Raw genomic sequence first — 18,385 nt, forward strand, 5'->3', positions numbered from 1 at the left:
TTGATTGAAAATAACTTTTATTTGACTCAAGATATATAAACCTAAATCTTAGAGTAATGATCGTTCGTTAATCACGTTATCGGTAATCAATGCCGTCGAACGTTATAGGAGCTACATTTACGTATAAAAAGGGAGTTCGTAAACTGACACACACTAAAGGAGAACGCGAGGAGAACGGTTATACAAATCCAGCCGCGTGTCTGGGCTCGTGAAAGGACAAGAGTACGTGGAAATATGCGTGATGCTGGAATGTCACGGAGAGCGATGAGAGGATGCGGATGATTGCTTTTTCTTTTTTTCTTGTTTCACTTCAAAAAGACACAACACACTGACACGAGACGATCGTGATATTTTTTTTCAGACTTTTATTTTATAATCCCATAAGTCTAAAGTAGTCTTTAAGATGTGTACGTGAATGGTCTTGCGCAATACAATGGGAATAAATTATAATACTTTGGCTACGCTTGCGGGGTCGGAACCGTGGTGGTGTCTTTCTTTTTGCTTCTTTTTTTGTTTGAGCGAGCGTTCGTAGGACCTTTTTCCGGATCAGCGGTTTACCCCATCGTGTAAAAAAAAGAAAACAAGAAAAAGAATTAAAAAGGAAACACGCAAAAAGAAAGAAAGAAAGAAGACGCAAAGGCCACCTTTTCCTACGGGCGATAGGCGAGATACGAAATTGGGCGATAACGAGAATCAAAGTAAAACAAGGTCTAGAGGCCTACCTCTTTCTGCGCGGAATGACGCGTGTGTATGTGTGTGTGTGTGACGTGTAAAGTTCGAAAGACAGCTTTGACGCGCGAGAGCGTCCTCTTATTAAGAATACCGCACACATCAATCGGAATGCATTGAACGGCATAAACGTTGGATTGCCATGTGGGGGGACTCCACCGTCTCTTTTTCCGCGGCAAGAAGCTATACGACGATCTTGCCCGCGAATGTTTCTTGCTCGGATACTCTCTCTCTCTCTCTCTCTCTCTATCTCTCCGAAGTAGAATAACGACGATCGGAGCGCGTGTGCATACACGGACAGTGTGTATTAAAATGCTCGCGTTGAGAGAATGAATATTTTTCGCGAGAAATATCTTCGCTAAGCGCTAAATCTCGTAGACAAGTTTTTACGCGAATATATATATATATATATATATTTATATATAGTTATATATAATACTTGGAACGGGCCCGCGCGGGCACGCGTTACAGGATCATGGGTAGAAAAGTCACTTAGAGTAATCGCACGTGTGAGTGTATGCGCGCGTGTATGTGTGTGTACGTGTGTATGTGTGTGGTAGGAGGGCCACATGTATATAATCACACAATAATAAAAATATCGTCAGAATCGAATAGAAAGGATGTGACAAAAGTTACAGAGAAATGATCGCGCTTAAACGAGCAAGAATGAACCGCCGGTTTATATTGGGTTGCCGCCGAGACCGAGGAACAATCGCGGGAGGAGGGCGATATACCGTAAGCTCCTCTCTCTCCGCGCTTAATCGGACACGCCAGAGCCTCGCGTACCTTAAACACGTACATTTGAATCGAAAGAAGCTACCTGCACCCCGGAGGAACCAGAGGGCGGACCAATCGTCGCGGAAGTTGATGTTACGTCCGCCTGCGAAACGAGACAGAAGCCGCTCTCCTCTCTCTCTCTCTCTCTCATTCTCTCTCTCTCTCTCTCTCTTTCTCCAAATCTCAGGGATTGGGGAATGATAGCAGAATGTAGTCGGAGACTAAGCGCTTAGAAGCACTTCCTGTGGACGATGGAGGGTCCGGACTCGTCGTACTCCTGCTTGGAGATCCACATCTGTTGGAACGTGGAGAGTGAGGCGAGGATCGAGCCGCCGATCCATACGGAGTACTTCCTCTCGGGCGGCGCAATGATCTTGATCTTCATGGTAGACGGCGCTAAGGCAGTGATCTCCTTCTGCATTCTGTCGGCGATACCCGGGTACATGGTAGTACCGCCGGACAACACGGTGTTGGCGTAGAGGTCCTTACGGATGTCGACGTCGCACTTCATGATCGAGTTGTACGTGGTCTCGTGGATGCCGCAAGCTTCCATACCCAAGAACGACGGCTGGAATAGAGCCTCCGGGCAACGGAATCGCTCATTGCCGATGGTGATGACCTGACCGTCAGGAAGTTCGTAGCTCTTCTCCAAGCTGGACGACGAAGCCGCTGTAGCCATCTCCTGCTCAAAGTCTAACGCGACGTAGCAGAGCTTCTCCTTGATGTCACGGACAATCTCACGTTCGGCCGTGGTCGTGAAAGAGTATCCTCTCTCGGTGAGGATCTTCATGAGATAGTCGGTCAGATCGCGACCGGCTAAGTCCAGACGGAGAATCGCATGCGGCAGGGCGTATCCTTCGTAGATCGGCACAGTGTGCGAGACACCATCGCCGGAATCGAGCACGATACCAGTGGTACGTCCGGAGGCGTACAGCGACAGCACAGCTTGGATCGCCACATACATGGCCGGGGTGTTGAACGTCTCGAACATAATCTGCGTCATCTTCTCGCGGTTAGCCTTGGGATTTAGAGGGGCCTCGGTGAGGAGAACCGGATGTTCTTCGGGAGCCACTCGCAGTTCATTGTAAAACGTGTGATGCCAGATCTTCTCCATATCGTCCCAGTTGGTAACGATACCATGTTCGATCGGGTACTTGAGCGTCAAGATACCCCTCTTCGACTGGGCCTCGTCACCGACGTAAGAATCTTTTTGGCCCATACCGACCATGACACCCTGGTGGCGCGGCCTACCGACAATCGACGGGAAGACGGCGCGAGGAGCATCGTCTCCGGCGAAACCGGCCTTACACATACCGGATCCATTGTCGACTACGAGCGCGGCAACTTCCTCGTCACACATGTTTGCTTTCTTCGTTTATCTGCAAAAACAAGACTCTTATTAGTATCGGGCATATACAACATATATATATATATACACATGTATACATCATATATCAGCGTGTCAGACGCGGGATATACATCATACGAGTGTGACCCTTTACACGCGTCTATTTCCGTCCCGTGTCTTTTCACCAGTAAACAATTACAAAAAAAAAAATCTCGACTCGCGGCGGTAGCGCTCGGCAGGAAGAGCAGCGGAAACCCGTCGGCCGAGAGATGAACAGGCGTGTTAATAAATACCCCATTAGCCGGTGAACCGGTGCTCGCTCTTTCGAGACACGATTCAAGATGGCGACGGACGAGACACGTAACGTACAGGCACACGTCGTCGCGTATTCACCGATCGGCTGAATCACTCGCTCCGAGTGAGTGGCGAGCTAGATGACGAAAAGTGGCCCACGTATTCGTTCGGAAGATATGTCGGAGGCAGTAATCGAGGCCGATCGAGGAACGACGATGACCACCGAGTCATCCCCCCTTCGGGCGGATATGCGAGAGCAACGTTATCGTTAATTATCGGGAACCGCACCCTGTCCCGTCTCGCCCCGCCCCGCCCTACCGCGGCTGCTGCAGGAGAGCGAACATGTCGTCTCGCTGGAGCGCGACGTCTTCGAGACATTTCGGCTAGAATTTCACGGTTCCTCGCGCGATTTCGCACGCGACGCGGCGACCGCCGCCGCCACCCGGTGTTGCTCTTCCCCGACGGGATCCCCCGATCGCTCGATCGGCGAACGCACTCGGAGCACTCGGAAAATGCGACGGCCTACGTCCCCGACGACAGCCACACAACCGTCACTCGATGGTACGCACTGCTGAGACCGGTTACAAGTTCGCTCTCGCTAACGCACTATTTCCCCTTCGCTATTTTTTTTCCTCCCCACTGGACGAGACAAATACGCTAAAAGTTGAGAGATAATACGCTCTCTCTCTCTCTCTCTCTCGCGGTGATGACACTTTGGCGAACTTACGTCTTTTTTCCGAGTAAAAAAGGAAGTTATATACAAGTACGCAGCGACACTGCCGCACTGTCGACCGATCTAGCACCGAACACAGAGTGTAGTCGACAATCGGCTCGCGGTGTATTATATGAACAGATTCGTTGTGAACCTCGACCCCACCACTCGACACTCGGCCAATAAGGGTGGGACACCCTCGACCAATCCCGGCTTTCTTTACCATATATGGAAGTACTCTGACACGGAGGGGCTTCCCGCTCCCCCCTTCACCCTTCGCCAGTGGCGACCCCACCTCCCCGCCCGCCCGACGCAGCATGACGACGGCGAGCCGGTCGGTCCCACGATACCCGGTGTGAATGCATCCGCTAAATTGACCGTCGAACTTCGCGTGCAGGTCTTACGATCGAATCGACGAGATTGCTCCTTCTTCGTCGTCGAGAGTTCATTCGCTCGAATGCTGCGGATAAATGTCGACAGGGTCTCTTTCTCTCGCGGATTCGCGCGATAGCCGCGGAAAGCGAACGAGCGAGGAATAGGAAGAGAGGGAGGGAGGAAGAGAGAGAGAGAGATGCGCCTGCCCGGTTGGAATTCTCAGCGATTCCATGTAACTTCCTCCGGGCGTCCTCGACCTCTCGCGACCGGCCGGAAGGAAGCTCGGTCGATCGCACGGTTGAAAAAAAAAGAAAAGATCACGAGGAGAACCGAGAGACAAAGAGCCGTAAACTCAAGTGGTGAAAAACAAGCAAAGACGTGGGCTGCGGGTTAGCGAGGAGGGCTCTCACACATCGCGCTATTAATAATCGCGACCACCTGTCCCGAGTTACCAGCCGACGAGTGCGGCAACCACTTGACGACGGCAACCTGTCGACCGCCCTGACGTCGCTGCCACGAGCGTAAAGAATGCTTTGTCCGATTGGAGCACGAGAATAGTAGCGAACGGCGACGCGCGTCCGTCACACTTCGAGCAACGCCCTGGCTGCTATGGCGGCCGCGGCGCCGGTCAGCGAAAAATGCAAAAACGCGACATCGTCGTCCGGACGAACGCGAAACGTAAGCGACGCGTGAGCGGTGACGGCCAAGACGCGCCGCGCCGCGCCGCACCGCGCCACGCCACGCCATGCCACGCCGGTCGGTCGCCCTTACCTGCTGGCTCTCTTGGAACGAACGTCGCTCACGATCGAGCACAGTGAAACTGACGATGAGTACCGGGGAGCGGCAATCGGCCTCGGCGTCAACCACCAGCGGCAATGAAACGAGCACTGTGTAGCACCGCGAACGTTGTGAGCGAGATCGTGCGCGGCTGGACAACCGTGGAGCCGGTATCGCGCCGCCTCGCGTCACGTCACGGAACATGGACTCGTCCACGGAGGTGTGGCCGGCATACGCCGACGGCCGGGAGATCACGTTCCGGCCGCCACCGCCGCCGCCGCCGCCGCCGCGGCGGCATAGGGCCCCCTTGTTCTTTTCCTTTCAGCATTTCGTTCGACCCTCTCGCTTTTCCAAGCCGACCGACCGACCGACCAAGCATCGTGCCTTTCAGCAGAAAGCCCGGCGGGATTTTTCCCGCCGCGTTTCCTGCGCGGAAAGAGACAGAGAGAAAGAGAGACAAACAGGGAGAGACGGACGAGACAAAGAGCGCGCGTGCGAGAGAGAGAGAAGTCGCATGCCATTTTATTGCTTATCATTTCCTACGTGTATTGTTGGCAGGTCTGGCGCGGTAGCCGCGCGGCGGCGGGGGGAGGGGGGATAACCGCGCGCGCGTACCGGTCTGCGTGGCACCCCCTAGCCGTGCAATAGACTCGTCCACCCGGCTTCTCCCACCGCGCGGATTCACAGCTCTTGCCATATATGGGCATAAAACGAAAGCGACGCGGCGATTGGTCCGCCGGCCGGCTGGCGGCTAGATTCTCCAAATGCCGCTTCAAATCGTACGATACAGAGAGAGAGAGAGAGAGAGAAAGAGAGAGAGAGAGAGAGAGCGTAATGTCTCCTCTTGGAAGGATACACCGGGGCGCGAGGGCTCGCTCGACTAACCGTCGTCGCGGCTTGCTACCTACCTGGCTCGCGGCTACATGCGACGCCTATTGCCCGAGCGATCTATGCACTCGCGACGGGATTTCAGGATTCCGTTCGGCGCGGCTGCTCCTCGTCCTGGCGAAACAACCTCGCGCTATCGTGAGACGAGGTATCGCATCATGTCTCTTTCTTCCCTCTTGGTACCTTGATTTCTTTACGTACATGCGAGTATTGAAACATTGAGAGTTATGAAACTTTAATTCTCATATCTCTCTCTCTCTCTCTCTCTCTCTCTCTCTCTCTCTCTTTCTTTCTCTGTCTCGCTCTCGTAACGATGGGCGCGTCCGCAGACGATTATCGGAGCGCACTTTGTGTTCGATAATCACGTTTCCGGCGAGACGATCGAACGAGAGACGAGAGGAGAGGCGCGCGCGCGCGAAACCGCAGGAGGCTCTCTCTCGAGACGTCTCATAAGTGCGACATCTCAGAAATAGATTCAAGGGCAGAATATACAAGGGTGCGTTGCACTTTTGCCACGTCACACTGCGTGGCCGACGTTCACGACGTTGCGAGAGAGAGAGAGAGAGAGAGAGAGTGAGAGAGAGAGAGAGAGAGAGAGAAAGGAAAGAGAGCGCCGGTAATACCGGACAACACGCGGCTATACAGATATATCAGCCGGAGGCTGTGAACGCCGGCTGCTACGTGGGAGAGAGAGAGGCCTGCTTCAAAATCGATACGCTTCTTCTCGAAGCCGTCTTCGTGTAGCCGAGAGCACGTGACCGGCGGACGAAGACATGAAAGGACGGGCCGTTGCTGCATTCTTCCGTATTCGGAAGAAATCGCCGCTCGAGTGCGAAGCGCTCGTCTCGTCTCGCGGGCGCTGATAACCGCGCCGATGATGATGCGCCCTGACGGGTCCTTAGGTTAGGTTAGGTTAGGTTAGGTTAGGTTAGATTAGATTAAGCATGATTTTCCGACACGTGCGCGCCTATTCGATGATTCATCCGCAGCGAGTACGTGTCCCGATCGTCACGACGAGAGAGCTCGCTCGATCGTGTACGCGATTTCATGTGATTTATAATGAATGCCTCGCGGTCTCGCGTTGCACGATTCGCGCGTAATCGTTACGTCTCGTCCATTCCGGCGAATTCGACGCTCGTCGATGACTGAGTCGATGACTGTTCGTCGCGCGACGCGATCGGCTCGCCGCGCCTCCGGACGAAATAATTAACGCTCTTACCGTTCGTGTCCCGCAGACCCAATGACCTGAGATGCTCCGACCTTGTCCACCAAATAAGGTCCTGCGCCAAGGCCTCGGAAGACTCGCGTAAGGCCTCTGAGAGAAAGAGTGAGTGAGAGAGAGAGAGAGAGAGAGAGAGAGAGAGAGAGAGAGAGAGAGAAGCCGCTCGCGCGCGCCGGTTACATCGAGTCATCGGCGCCCACCTCACCGGGCGAGCACGACGCGCGTGAGCTCTTCGCCGTGAGTTCTCATGGTGATCGCATAGCGCGGCTCTCGAGGTGGGACACGTCATTCTTCAATGAGCGCGCGAGAGTACGTGAATCGAGCCGTTTCGGAAAAGATTGGCTTGTGAACGTTTCGGATGTTTCAGACTTTGACGCATTCCGGATTTGCATCCACGTCGCGGGAACGACGTCGACGAGGACGGGGCCGGTCGGCCGGCCGGTCAGCTGCAGTGAGCGACTCGTCGTCGAGAAGAGGTGGGCGTGTGTCGTACGCAGCACCGTGCGTACCGGTACCACGGCATGCACGTGGCCTACGTGGCCGCACGTCTGGTTCCGCCGTCTGGCAGTGCCGCTGAAATCGATATGAAACGTACAACAACCTAGGTTCAACGTATCCCTCCCTCCGCCTAGATACGTCGTTTTCGAAAGGAGCTCCCACGACGGAAAGGATGGAAGGACCATGCGCGCACGGAACGAGCACGGGGACGGCTTTATTGCTCGCTTATCGCACGTCCGGCTTGCGAATGCGAGCATCGCGAAAGCAGGCGAATGCAGAAGCGAATAGCGTGGCGACGCGACTCGACCGTTAACGCGATTTCATGCGATATCGCGGTAACAGAGCCGCCGATCGCTATATTTAGTGCTGACTTGCCTCGCCGTAAAATCGACAGGTCGATTATACGCGTCTCGGCGACCAAATCGCGCCGCATTCCGATCGTATCGCGCGATCACCGCGTCGAGTGTCTGCCAAATAATTCTCGTCTGAACAAATATTTTCGTTTCGCCGTCGCGGAAGATTATTCGGATGAGCGAGCGGCTGGCCGGGCGAATGCCGAAGCCGGTTAATGAACGGCGGCGCGTGTACGCCTCGCGGGGAAAAGAATCGGGCGCGCACGATCGATCGATCGGCGATATCCCTCCGCCTGCGGAGAACATGACACATTCGCGCGGATTACTCATTGTCAACCCCAAGCAACGCGTCGCGTCGCGTCATGCGAATGGAACGTTACGCTAAGCCAGCTCTCTCTCTCTCTCTCTCTCTCTGTCGTCTCAAGAATCCGTGCTCGTCGTAAAACGCGCGACGCTAATGTCGATAATGTCCAAGAACCGGCCCGTTCACTAACGTTTTCTCCGAACGAGCTCAACGAGCCGTGCCGGGGATCGCGGATGAAGACGGTACATGTTAGATGCACTCCGGCCTAAACTGTCGAAATTAAAAATTTCTCTTGATATTTATGCTTTACAAGCTTTGGTCGTGAATTTGTATTTCTCCCCGCAAACTTCAGCGAACAATAGTCGCCATGTCGAACGCGCAGAGACTTTCCGTCGTGGTCGGCGCGCGATCCGCTCGGAGGAGATTTCGGACGGCATTGGCTTCCCGAGACACGCGACCTTGCCTCTACTCCACGCCACAGGCCATCAGAGCAGGTAGACAACCGGCGAAACGAATGCACTCGTACACGCTTACGTGCGGCCGGCGCGGCCATTCGCGCGTTCTTGACTCTCTTTCCAGAGGCCGCGATCAACGGGCTCTCGCGCGAAAGAGTCAAGGATTCGAAACGCGGTCACGGCTCGAAACCCGCTGTCGTCGTCGTCGTCGTCGCCAAGATCCATGTATACGGACTGTGTGTAGCCGAGAAAGAGCGCGTTCTTTCCCTCTATGTAAATTTCTCCGGCGATGCCAATCACGCTCACGCGAGGCACTGGCGAATGTTACTCCGCTACATCGAGGCGAGTCGCGACTCTTCATCAATGCGAGCGGATAAGGAGCGATAAGCGCCGCGCAAATACGCGCGACGGGGTCTATTTATCGCGCGCTATTATGCGCGAGTTTGCGTTCATCACGAGGATTAAGCCAAATACGGTGTCCTCGATACATACGGCGATAAAGTGGAACAGGTGTCGACTCGTAGGAGTCGACTCGACGGTGCATAGAAAGGCGGATGGTCCTCTTCTCGCGCGTTGCCCGAGATGCAACTTTTAGTCGCGGCTTCTCGACTCGTCTCGACGAGTCGCAATCGTTATCGATAGGAGCGGTATTCATGATCGGCATTTCTGACATTTAAGGTCGTCTTGCGTGTGTGTGAGTTCATCTTCAGACACCGCATGAATCGCTGATTCGGCCATGGAGAGTCTGAAGGTCTGAGTCTCGAGGCAATCTTGAATGTAGGATCTGACTTTGAATATTTAGAGCGGAATGAGATGATCGGGTATTGAAGAAAAAAAAAAGACCAGGCAGAGCAAACTTGCAAAGGACGTCTGAGGAGTGTCTGAAAGGAATAAAACGTCTTGAAGACACACATCTCTCGGAAGTTTGCGCTGCCCGGAGGAAGGAAGAGCGCCATCTTGGTGGGAGCACCGGTGTACCTAAGGAAACAGGCCCTTGGTCCTTCCAACGTCGATGTTAATGCAGCTTTGTTTATTTCAGGGAGCGCTGAGGAAGGAAACTCGGGAAGGGGGAGACAATGGGCGCACTCCGTCCTTCATATATTTGCACGAAACGTTCGGGCTCGGGGCGCGCTTTTTGTGGAGTCCGCGAAAATGAGTGAGTCATCAGCCGAGTCGTCGGGAGCGAGCGATCGAAAGCGGCACGAAATGCGCGAGAAAGCTCTCGGACGTTTTGCACGGCCGCCGAGAGAAGAGTGCGGAATCGCCGAGCGTACGGCGACGGGGGTAATGCGATAAATAATTAGTTCCCGATTCCACTCAACGGATCGCTGTTACCGAACGAGACAATACGCCGCTGAATGGAACTGGAAGCAGGGCCTGCCGCTGCTGCCGAGTGAATGGCTGGGACACACGGCGCGCGAGTGTACGGTTTCCGCGTGCACGCTGCCGTGGAAAGAAGTTCGTCTCGACTCGTCGCCGACGCGCGTCGGCGACGGCCGGGACGAGACGGGAAAAAAAGGAAGACGAGCGAAAAGGGGACGAGCGCGTAACGTGAGATCGTCTCTCTCTCCGATGGCTTCTCGATGACTTTCGCTAAATTGTTGTCTCTCGGTGCGTCCAATGTCTAGCTACTTTTCAGGAATTTTTCTCGGTTGAGGGAAGATTGATTGAACTGATGCGACAATGAGCGAGCCACCTGTGCATTTCGGCCGACGGAGGTGGAATTTCCAGGTTGTTTTAACTCCGCTGGTAAGCGAACTGATGGTTCAATTATATGTCCGTCTTCGTTCAGATTGGAGGAAAAACACAGATTGAACATACGATTTAATTATCAGTTAATTTATCAAGAACAATCGGCCCTAAGAGGCAGAAATCGTCGGTTTGCCTCGACCAAAATGTCCGAACCGTTACGTCGATTCAGGCAATTTCTCTTCGGTGGCGTTCCCGTCGATGAATAGCCTACTATTAAAATCTGTTTTGCAGCTGTGAAGACTGTCGATAGAGCGAGTGCAACCCAGACTTGCTTCGTACTCGCGTGGGCCACGTGCGACTCCCCGAGTGCGTTGCACTTTTGACAGCGAGCGAGTTCGAAGCGGATAACCGGCGCGCAAGCCTCGGAAACGAGGAAAATGGATCCATCGGCGCGTCGTGTCGAAACTACGAAATATCCTTCGAGCTCGTAGGTGGAAGTTATCGCGCTCAAGTCGCCTCTCGCCCGGCTGCCAGTGTTCGTTCGCGGCTGATCGTCGCAGCGCGCCGCTAAATCACCGCTCGGCCAACGCCAACGCGTCTCACGGCTCATCCGCTCATTCGATAAGTTCGATATGTAACAATGACCGCTCTCTCTCTCTCTCTCTTTCTCTCTCTCTCTCTCTCTCTCTCTCTCTCCCCTCCCCCCTCTCTCTCTCTCTCTCTCTCTCTCCTTCTCCCTGGGATACACGAAAAAGTGGATTGGAACGGTTTAGATAGCCGATGTCCGAAGGAGGCCACCACGGGGGGATCGACCCAGAAGAAAACCTGCTTCCACCGTGACACCTGTCTCCCCGTTATATACACACAGGCATCCCAACAAGAACGCAAAATGATGACGTAAGGCAGCCGCCGCCGCGTGCGAGTGTTCCAATGTCAGAGCGAGTAATGCGCGCGCGGTAGCCGTTTGCGATCGAAAAAGTAATCGCGATTACACATTCGCCGGTAAATAAGGAACTCGCAATTAAACGCTCACGCTCTCATTCATTAGCGCGAGCCTCGGGCGCGCGCGTCATTGTAAGCCACCGGCGCTGCTTCGCAGTCGCGGACGTGGGCACGGGGCGCCTCGGCGCGGTCTTGTCGCGCTTAATCGGCGCCCTTTCGATCGCCCTGACGCGGTAATCGCGGTCGTTTATAATTACGCGGCTGCCGGTGCGTTCAGCAACGCGTAACTGCATAATCAGGGATTTTCAGCGAGCCGGCGCTTGTGCAGCGGACAACAGCGACGTTCGCACCGGCGTCTTGCCTCAACTTCATGGTGTTTGGTGGCCGTGGAGAAATCGATGAGAGACGTCTGCAGCGGGCACCACGCCCAAAGCGAGGGAGGATGGAGGTGCACCGCGACGAACCCCATGCAGAGGCTCACGGAACAACGTCCATGGCGCTGTTATACGCGTCGAACAGACACGCTGCGACAAGGTAGCCGCCCCACCTCGATCCACAGCATCTATAAATGACTCGACCTAACCCAATGGGTCGTCTACATTTGTGAAAGGGGCATCCTTGCGCGTTTCCTTGCGCGACGGACAGCTCCGCTGAATTAGTCATCATCCTTACGCGGAATCCTCGCCGAGTTTCGCATTCACCGTTTCGAAATCTCGGGATAATTTCTCCTTGGGAAATTACGCCGAAGCCGACTCGACTTCGCCCGGGAAACGGCAGGATATCTACGCGTGTAGTAATGGCACTTCTGTAGCCGAGTCGACTTTGCTAACGGGAACTCGCTCGTCTGTTGTAAAGTGAATGTCGCGGTGAAGCCGCGACGATGGTTTGCGCCTTGCACGAGTAATAGACACTTTCTTGTTTTACATAGCGCTAAACAAACGACCGAATGTGGAAACGACTTGGTTTCACGCGCGTCTCACGCGCCGCACGCGGGAGAAATTGGCCGCGCGAACAAAGTCAGTGACTCGGTGGCTTGGTTTAATTGACCCGAGGCGACGGCGAGGTGTTTTCACGGCTTCAGAAATCAAGGTCACCGTACGCGCGCACGTTTCACGAACGTGTTGAACGTGTGTAGCGCGTCGCGTGAACGCGAACATTTCTATCCTCCTTCCTTCGAGTTGTTCCCAGTTATTCGGAGAATGTAAATCGCGCGCGAGGCCTCGGTGTATGCGAGCATAAATCAGTTTTTTAGATTCGAAACTGCAGGCTCAATTAACAGGAATGACACGGACGGATAACATTTTTATTTAACGTTCTTCTACGACGAGATAAGGCACTTACGTGTCTCGAAAATATTCTTACGCGTCTAATGGTACGCTCGTTCGCTTTAATTTCGATTTAATTATTTTCTAATACGTTCGAATTTTCCTGTACCTTCAGGATCAATCGTTACTAATAGCTGAATACAGTCTCACATTAGCGTCTTCGTAGACTTTTTATCCAGGCAAATTTCGCTCTCTTCGAAGCGAAAAACGGAAGATTTTTAGCCGATGCCTTGATTACAAATGTATCATAAACACATGGTTTATGTATCTATCGTCATCGTTCGGGCTCGTTTGTCGTCATTGTTCCTCTTGTTGTTACAGTCGAGAAGATCGGCGCGATGATGTTCCGGGAGTCGATATTTTTGCAAGACACTTGCGCGAAAAAGGAACTTGAGGTAATTTCTGTTTTATCACGACTCGGCGATAACGCGGATTACTGGGAAACGAGACATCTGTCGGTTTCAATCTAGGATAAGGATAGGGTTTCTCCTCTTCCTGTGGCAGGATGTCATACACCAAGGTGATATCCTCCGGACGTCGGTATCCTTCGTGATAAGGCTCGGACGAGATTTTTCCGCGTCTGATTTTACCCGCGCCGTTGCAGCACGATTATTTACCGGACGATAATCAGTCTCATCAGTAGACGCGCAACGCGATGCAATTGGAGCGATCCGTTTGGCTTAACGACTAACGAGGGTCCGTTCACACCCACGTATCGAGCGCAGCGTGCATAAACGACGCCAAATATAGGAGGCTTCGCGCACTTTCCGTCAAGCTGCGAACTTCGCCGTTCGCTCCCAAGTTCCTCGTACCTTCTAATTGGCGATGCTAATGCATACACACGGCAAACGCGATAGACAAACGTAACTGGTCATCAGTACAGTAATTATGCTAATTATGTCATTCGGCAATTATGGAGGTGTAGCAGAGTTTATCGTGGGCATTTCTGCGTCGACGCACCATGTGGTCTCTTCTTTTTCTTTAGAATATTCACGCTTTTACCTCTTTTGCGAATTTTAGCGATTCGCAGCGACGCTGTTAATTGGTCGCGTAGAAAGATTGCGGAGATACACATGTATGTATAATTTAAGATTTCAAGTGCGAACATAATTCGAGCACAGCTTCTCACACGCGACCTTCTTAGACTTCCTCCGTCGCGCAACTATACTTGGTGCTACATTCGATACTAGCTGGCTAAATACAGAGCGTGCTTCAATATCTCTCCATATGCGAATACGTGTCAGGGTTTCCGTGTGAGTTGCTTTTTTCGACAGAAATTGTTACACCGCGAGAAATGTGCTAATAGATCGAGAGACCAAGAGGCATTCGCCGAAAAGGCCGCGTCGCCTGGCCTAAAATCCATTTTGGGTCTCAGCAATACGTTTCCGTCGTTTTTGCTTACTTCGATTCTACTCGTATTTCGATTCGTCGAACTGAGATCCGGGAAAGTGCGAATTCAGTCAATGCAAATCTGCTTTCTCGTCCAAGTTTCTACATTAATTATTGTCCGCGTGCTTGCATGTAGATATCGAATTGAATTAAACACTACGCTGTAACAAATGGAAAATTTTCAGGTTGACATGGCCGAAAGGGATTGGTCGAATTAATAGTGAATTAAAAATACGTGTCTTGGCTGTGAGAAATAGTACTTCAGGTTCTTATGGACCGAATCCGCGTGTAAAAACTAAAAGTTCCGTTTCCTTCGACCAAAATGCTCGTTTCGCTCGTTTATCGTCATGTTAATTCGAACTTTTTTTATGTAGCACACGTCCGAAAGATTAATGGATTGTGACGGCACTGCGCGAGCGAGAGAAGCGATAAAATTGCATTTAAAAGGAAAGTTTTTCTAGTCCGATAATGAATTATACCGCTGATAAATAAGAACTCCTGTTTAACTGGTTGTTGCGAAGGAACCCAGATAAGAAGATATTGAACAGAAAATCGATTGATTCTATTGCAGGCGATATAAATCGAAACTCGATTCATCGTTCGGTCATAATCGCGGGATATATGAGGTCTGTTCTTTCTCGAAGAACTTCTGCACTAGTGCGATAAATTAGAGTGAAACACAGATAAAATTTCTCTCGCTCTAACTTATCGCACTAGTTTAAAAGTTCTTTGAAGAAAAGAAAAAGAAAACAGACCCCCGTAAGTCTGTTTCTTACCGCTGAACTAATGTACACTCGCGGAACTTAAAAAGAAACAGATAGTTGAAACTTGGTGAAAGAAAGAGGAAGAGAATCAGTACAAGTTAGTGCAGTAATAGAGAACGAACCTAACCTAACTTCCTTTCGTTTTATTAGATCGGCCTGGAGCCGAGATTGAACGAGGTACTACTAACCTCAAACAATTTCCGAGCAGAACGTCGTGCATCTCGTATCCGAATATCTTCGTTAACCTAATAGACCAAATTTCCGCGGAGGAAACATTGTCTTGAGTCATCTCCGAGCGGTTCGCTCATGTCATAGTTTGTCACGATGAGCCTTTTTGTACGGAGGTTGTGCCGGCTACGGTGCGCGTATTCAACGTTGTTGAGGTTACCGGAGAAACGCGAACATCCGCGGCGGTTGGTCGCGTTGTCGAAATGTAAGTTCAGCACGCATGTATCTTCCTTGTTCGAAGGTTCGAACGATCAGAATGACACGGTCAACGTGTCGGAGGCAATGAAGGAGAACGAGTACGCTCGCAATTTATTCTTGAACTCGTACAAGTACAGGAAGAGCATAATGCGACAAAACACGGCTCACGCTCATGTCACCAACGAGAAAGCCACGGAGCTGTTGAAACAAGACTGGACTTCAAAGACCGACTATGAACTGTTGTCTGCTGTTAAAATGCTTAGCTACAACATCCGTTACAGCGATGAAAGGATCGACTCGCTTCTGTATGAGAATGTCTTCACCACGTCACGTGAACGTCATCAGAAGCTGAGCGATGAAAATCTGATGACGTTAATGCGGCACCTGGTACCGTTCCGTGAACATTTCGCACAGCACATATTCTACAAGCAGTTTTGCCGTCAACTGAATCTCGAGTGTGTAAAACGCTTCATGAATTTGCCCATTGACAGGATGCTCATGCTTTGCGACATGCTTCATGAGATGACATACACGCGTGATTCCGAATATATCTGGCATTCCATGAGGAAGATAGGTAATAAGCCTGGTAGGCTAGAGCCTCATCATCTGGTTCAGGTTCTGTTCTTCCTGAATGTGTGCAGAAAACCACCTGTCAATACGTATGAACTAGAGTATCGCTTGCAACAATGCTTTGATGATTTGTCTATCAATGAGATAGGTATAGCAGCATTGGGTTTCTTCAAGACTGGCTCGCAGATTAGAAGTACTGATCTGTTGAGGAGCATCATGAAAAAAACTATAACTAATATAAATGATATAGACAATATTAGTATTGGAGCAATCGCAAAGTTGATACGGTAAGATGAGATTTGTCACATACAGTGTAATAAATGATGAATTTGAAAGGAAGTATTCTTATTTTCTAATATAAACTTTCAATTGGTAAGATTTCTTCATCAGGCCATAATAAAATGTTTGTTATGTTATGTTATTAATTATTAATACCAATAATATTAGTACCATTATTAGTACCAATAACATAAAATGATTGTCAGTGCAAGTTCTGATTATAAAGAAATGATTCCCTTTGAAATTGATGAAATTGACTTACATTATACAGTGTGTCTAATATTCTCTTTCTAGATATAGTATGCAACTCACAGAAATTAACTTGCTAAAAAAATTGATAGATGTTACCATGTCGATCGAGTTTCGTTTGACGCTGATGACTCTGAATCATATCGCGCACGCCAGCACGAGGGTGGCGCTGTATCACGAAGAGTTGTTCAATAAAATAATCAAAAGGTACGTCTTTAACTTTAAAGGTAACTAACTTTAAAGGTAACGTCCTGTAACTAAGTCATAAATCGAAGATGTTGAGCTGATACTAATGTGACTGTGACTAATGTGATTTCAGGGTAAACAACGAGTTGACGTCCGCGAGAATAAAGGACTTGGAGAGACTTATATTTTTTTGCACCAGTTTTAACATTGACTCGAGCAACAAGATCTATCACAACGTGATTGAGGAACTGCGAGACTCGTGGTACACGAGAAGAGCGTATGAGATAGATCAGTAAGCATGATTCAACAATCGAGTCGAATTTTCAAACTGAACCAATGCGTCTTGATGAGAGAATGAAACGTTTGTCTTTTTTTTTTTAGATATCCACACATGTTTTCGCGCATTTTAGGGTATCTGTCCCTCGTGAATATATATCCCAAAGATTTGATCGAACGCATCATGATGCCTTCGTACATACACAAATTGGTCTCTAGAAAGTACTATCACGTTTCACGGGAATTCTTCGTGTTGAATAACAGTCTTCGAGTGGAGGTGCCTGATTACAATGGACCGTTTCTTCAACCTTCATTGCACAATTACTTGTTAAAAGTATGTAGAGTTCCGTCCTTTCACAACGATTAGTAGTCGATACAGATCTCTTGTGCTTCGTATCAGTGATGGTTTTCGGTATTTTGAATCGTTGAAAAACATCATTTGTGATATAATTTATATGATATGTATGACTTCACACCTGCATTGAGACTAACCCAAAATTTACTTTTCCTTCATCGATTTGCTACTATCAATATTCCAGGTGCTTTTTTAAACATGAGATGCCAATAATATCGTTAACGATACGAAGTATTGTATTATTATTATTATTATTATTATTATTATTATATTATTTACAGATCGAAAATGAAACGACAATTATTATCTTTTATTATCTTTCAGAAATACTTTCTGAATTTACAATCTCCGGAATCGAGTAAGGGGAATATGCTCCTTATGCACGTATTGCAAACGTGTCAGGTACAAATATTATTGCGTGACAGTCTCAACGCTGCTCCGGGATGATTTTTCTTTGTCAAGATATTCATACGATGCTTTTAAACAGGATATGTTCAACAACACGTCGGACATAATGCTCTTTCAGCCGTTACCGCACTTTATGATATCGAACATCATCATATGCTTGGATGAGCAGAATCAACTCGTACCCGTCAAGGACTATCTGGCCAAATTCGAAACTGGAGAAATTAAATGGGTGGACAAAAATCAAGAAAATATTAGATGGATTGCGCTCATTATGGGGCATCATGGTGTTCTAATCAAGGATACAAATTTACCCGTCGGCCTCTTAGCCGCAAAGATGAGGCAGCTGGTTAAAATCGGATATATACCGGTCGTGGTAAGCTTTTTCAAAAGTGAAAACTTATTAGATTAGTGCGGTTAATTGCACTGACTAGGATAGCGAATATGGTAGCAAATATAGAAGATAATATAGCGAAAATACGTATGCTTCACAGGTATCGTACATTGAATGGAAGAAGTGTGAAACACAGGAGCAAAGGCATGATTATATGAGACAGCTTCTATTTCAAAATAAGGCAGTAAACTCAATCACGATGTAATATAAAATGTACATAGATTATCATGTCATTCGTTCTGTCATATAAATCGGATCTGTTTATAAAAGCAACAAAGAAATATAGGTCGATTTTTAAGTACAATCTTCCTTCAGCGTGTACATACAATCAAGATTTTTTTATTGCATACTTTATATGCCCTTTAAGATATATTTGCAAAAAAACAAATATTAATATTTCT

The 18,385-nt window shown here is 49.7% G+C and overlaps 2 protein-coding genes across 5 annotated transcripts; one reads left to right on the forward strand and one right to left on the reverse strand.

Annotated features, from left to right (window-relative positions):
• Positions 1-5,210, reverse strand: LOC105183366 (actin related protein 1). Its single transcript, XM_011141425.3, has 2 exons — positions 5,007-5,210; positions 1-2,885 (listed from the first exon to the last, which is right to left on the reverse strand). The coding sequence occupies exon 2, from the start codon at positions 2,864-2,866 to the stop codon at positions 1,736-1,738; it is 1,131 nt and encodes a 376-aa protein (XP_011139727.1). The 5' UTR covers positions 2,867-2,885; positions 5,007-5,210; the 3' UTR covers positions 1-1,735.
• A 5,958-nt stretch (positions 5,211-11,168) lies between these two features.
• On the forward strand, positions 11,169-18,361 carry LOC105183367 (uncharacterized). Of its 4 annotated transcripts, XM_025307562.1 has the most exons (9): positions 11,169-11,321; positions 11,676-11,900; positions 15,314-16,127; positions 16,414-16,575; positions 16,688-16,846; positions 16,936-17,164; positions 17,510-17,587; positions 17,673-17,966; positions 18,085-18,361. In XM_025307562.1, exons 2-9 carry the CDS (start codon positions 11,765-11,767, stop codon positions 18,187-18,189), a joined length of 1,977 nt encoding a protein of 658 aa, XP_025163347.1. In that variant the 5' UTR covers positions 11,169-11,321; positions 11,676-11,764; the 3' UTR covers positions 18,190-18,361. The 4 variants fall into 4 exon arrangements, with proteins under 4 accessions (XP_025163347.1, XP_025163348.1, XP_025163349.1 ...); XM_025307563.1 differs by lacking the exons at positions 11,169-11,321; positions 11,676-11,900 and adding an exon at positions 13,013-13,086 and having other exon boundaries at positions 18,085-18,359; XM_025307564.1 differs by lacking the exons at positions 11,169-11,321; positions 11,676-11,900 and adding an exon at positions 14,995-15,277 and having other exon boundaries at positions 15,408-16,127; positions 18,085-18,359.
• The last annotated feature ends 24 nt before the right edge of the window (positions 18,362-18,385 follow it).

The sequence above is a fragment of the Harpegnathos saltator genome, unplaced genomic scaffold (genome assembly GCF_003227715.2).
Source record: "Harpegnathos saltator strain DR-91 unplaced genomic scaffold, Hsal_v8.6 scaffold9, whole genome shotgun sequence".
In the NCBI taxonomy this organism is placed as follows: Eukaryota; Metazoa; Arthropoda; class Insecta; order Hymenoptera; family Formicidae; genus Harpegnathos; species Harpegnathos saltator.

Coding starts and splice junctions, on each gene's coding strand:
- LOC105183366 (XM_011141425.3), bottom strand. CDS start 2,866: ATGTGTGACGAGGAAGTTGCCGCGCTCGTAGTCGACAATGGATCCGGT.
- LOC105183367 (XM_011141428.3), top strand. CDS start 15,169: ATGAGCCTTTTTGTACGGAGGTTGTGCCGGCTACGGTGCGCGTATTCA. Junction 16,128..16,413: donor GCAATCGCAAAGTTGATACG/GTAAGATGAGAT, acceptor TTCTCTTTCTAG/ATATAGTATGCAACTCACAG. Junction 17,588..17,672: donor ACGTATTGCAAACGTGTCAG/GTACAAATATTA, acceptor GCTTTTAAACAG/GATATGTTCAACAACACGTC.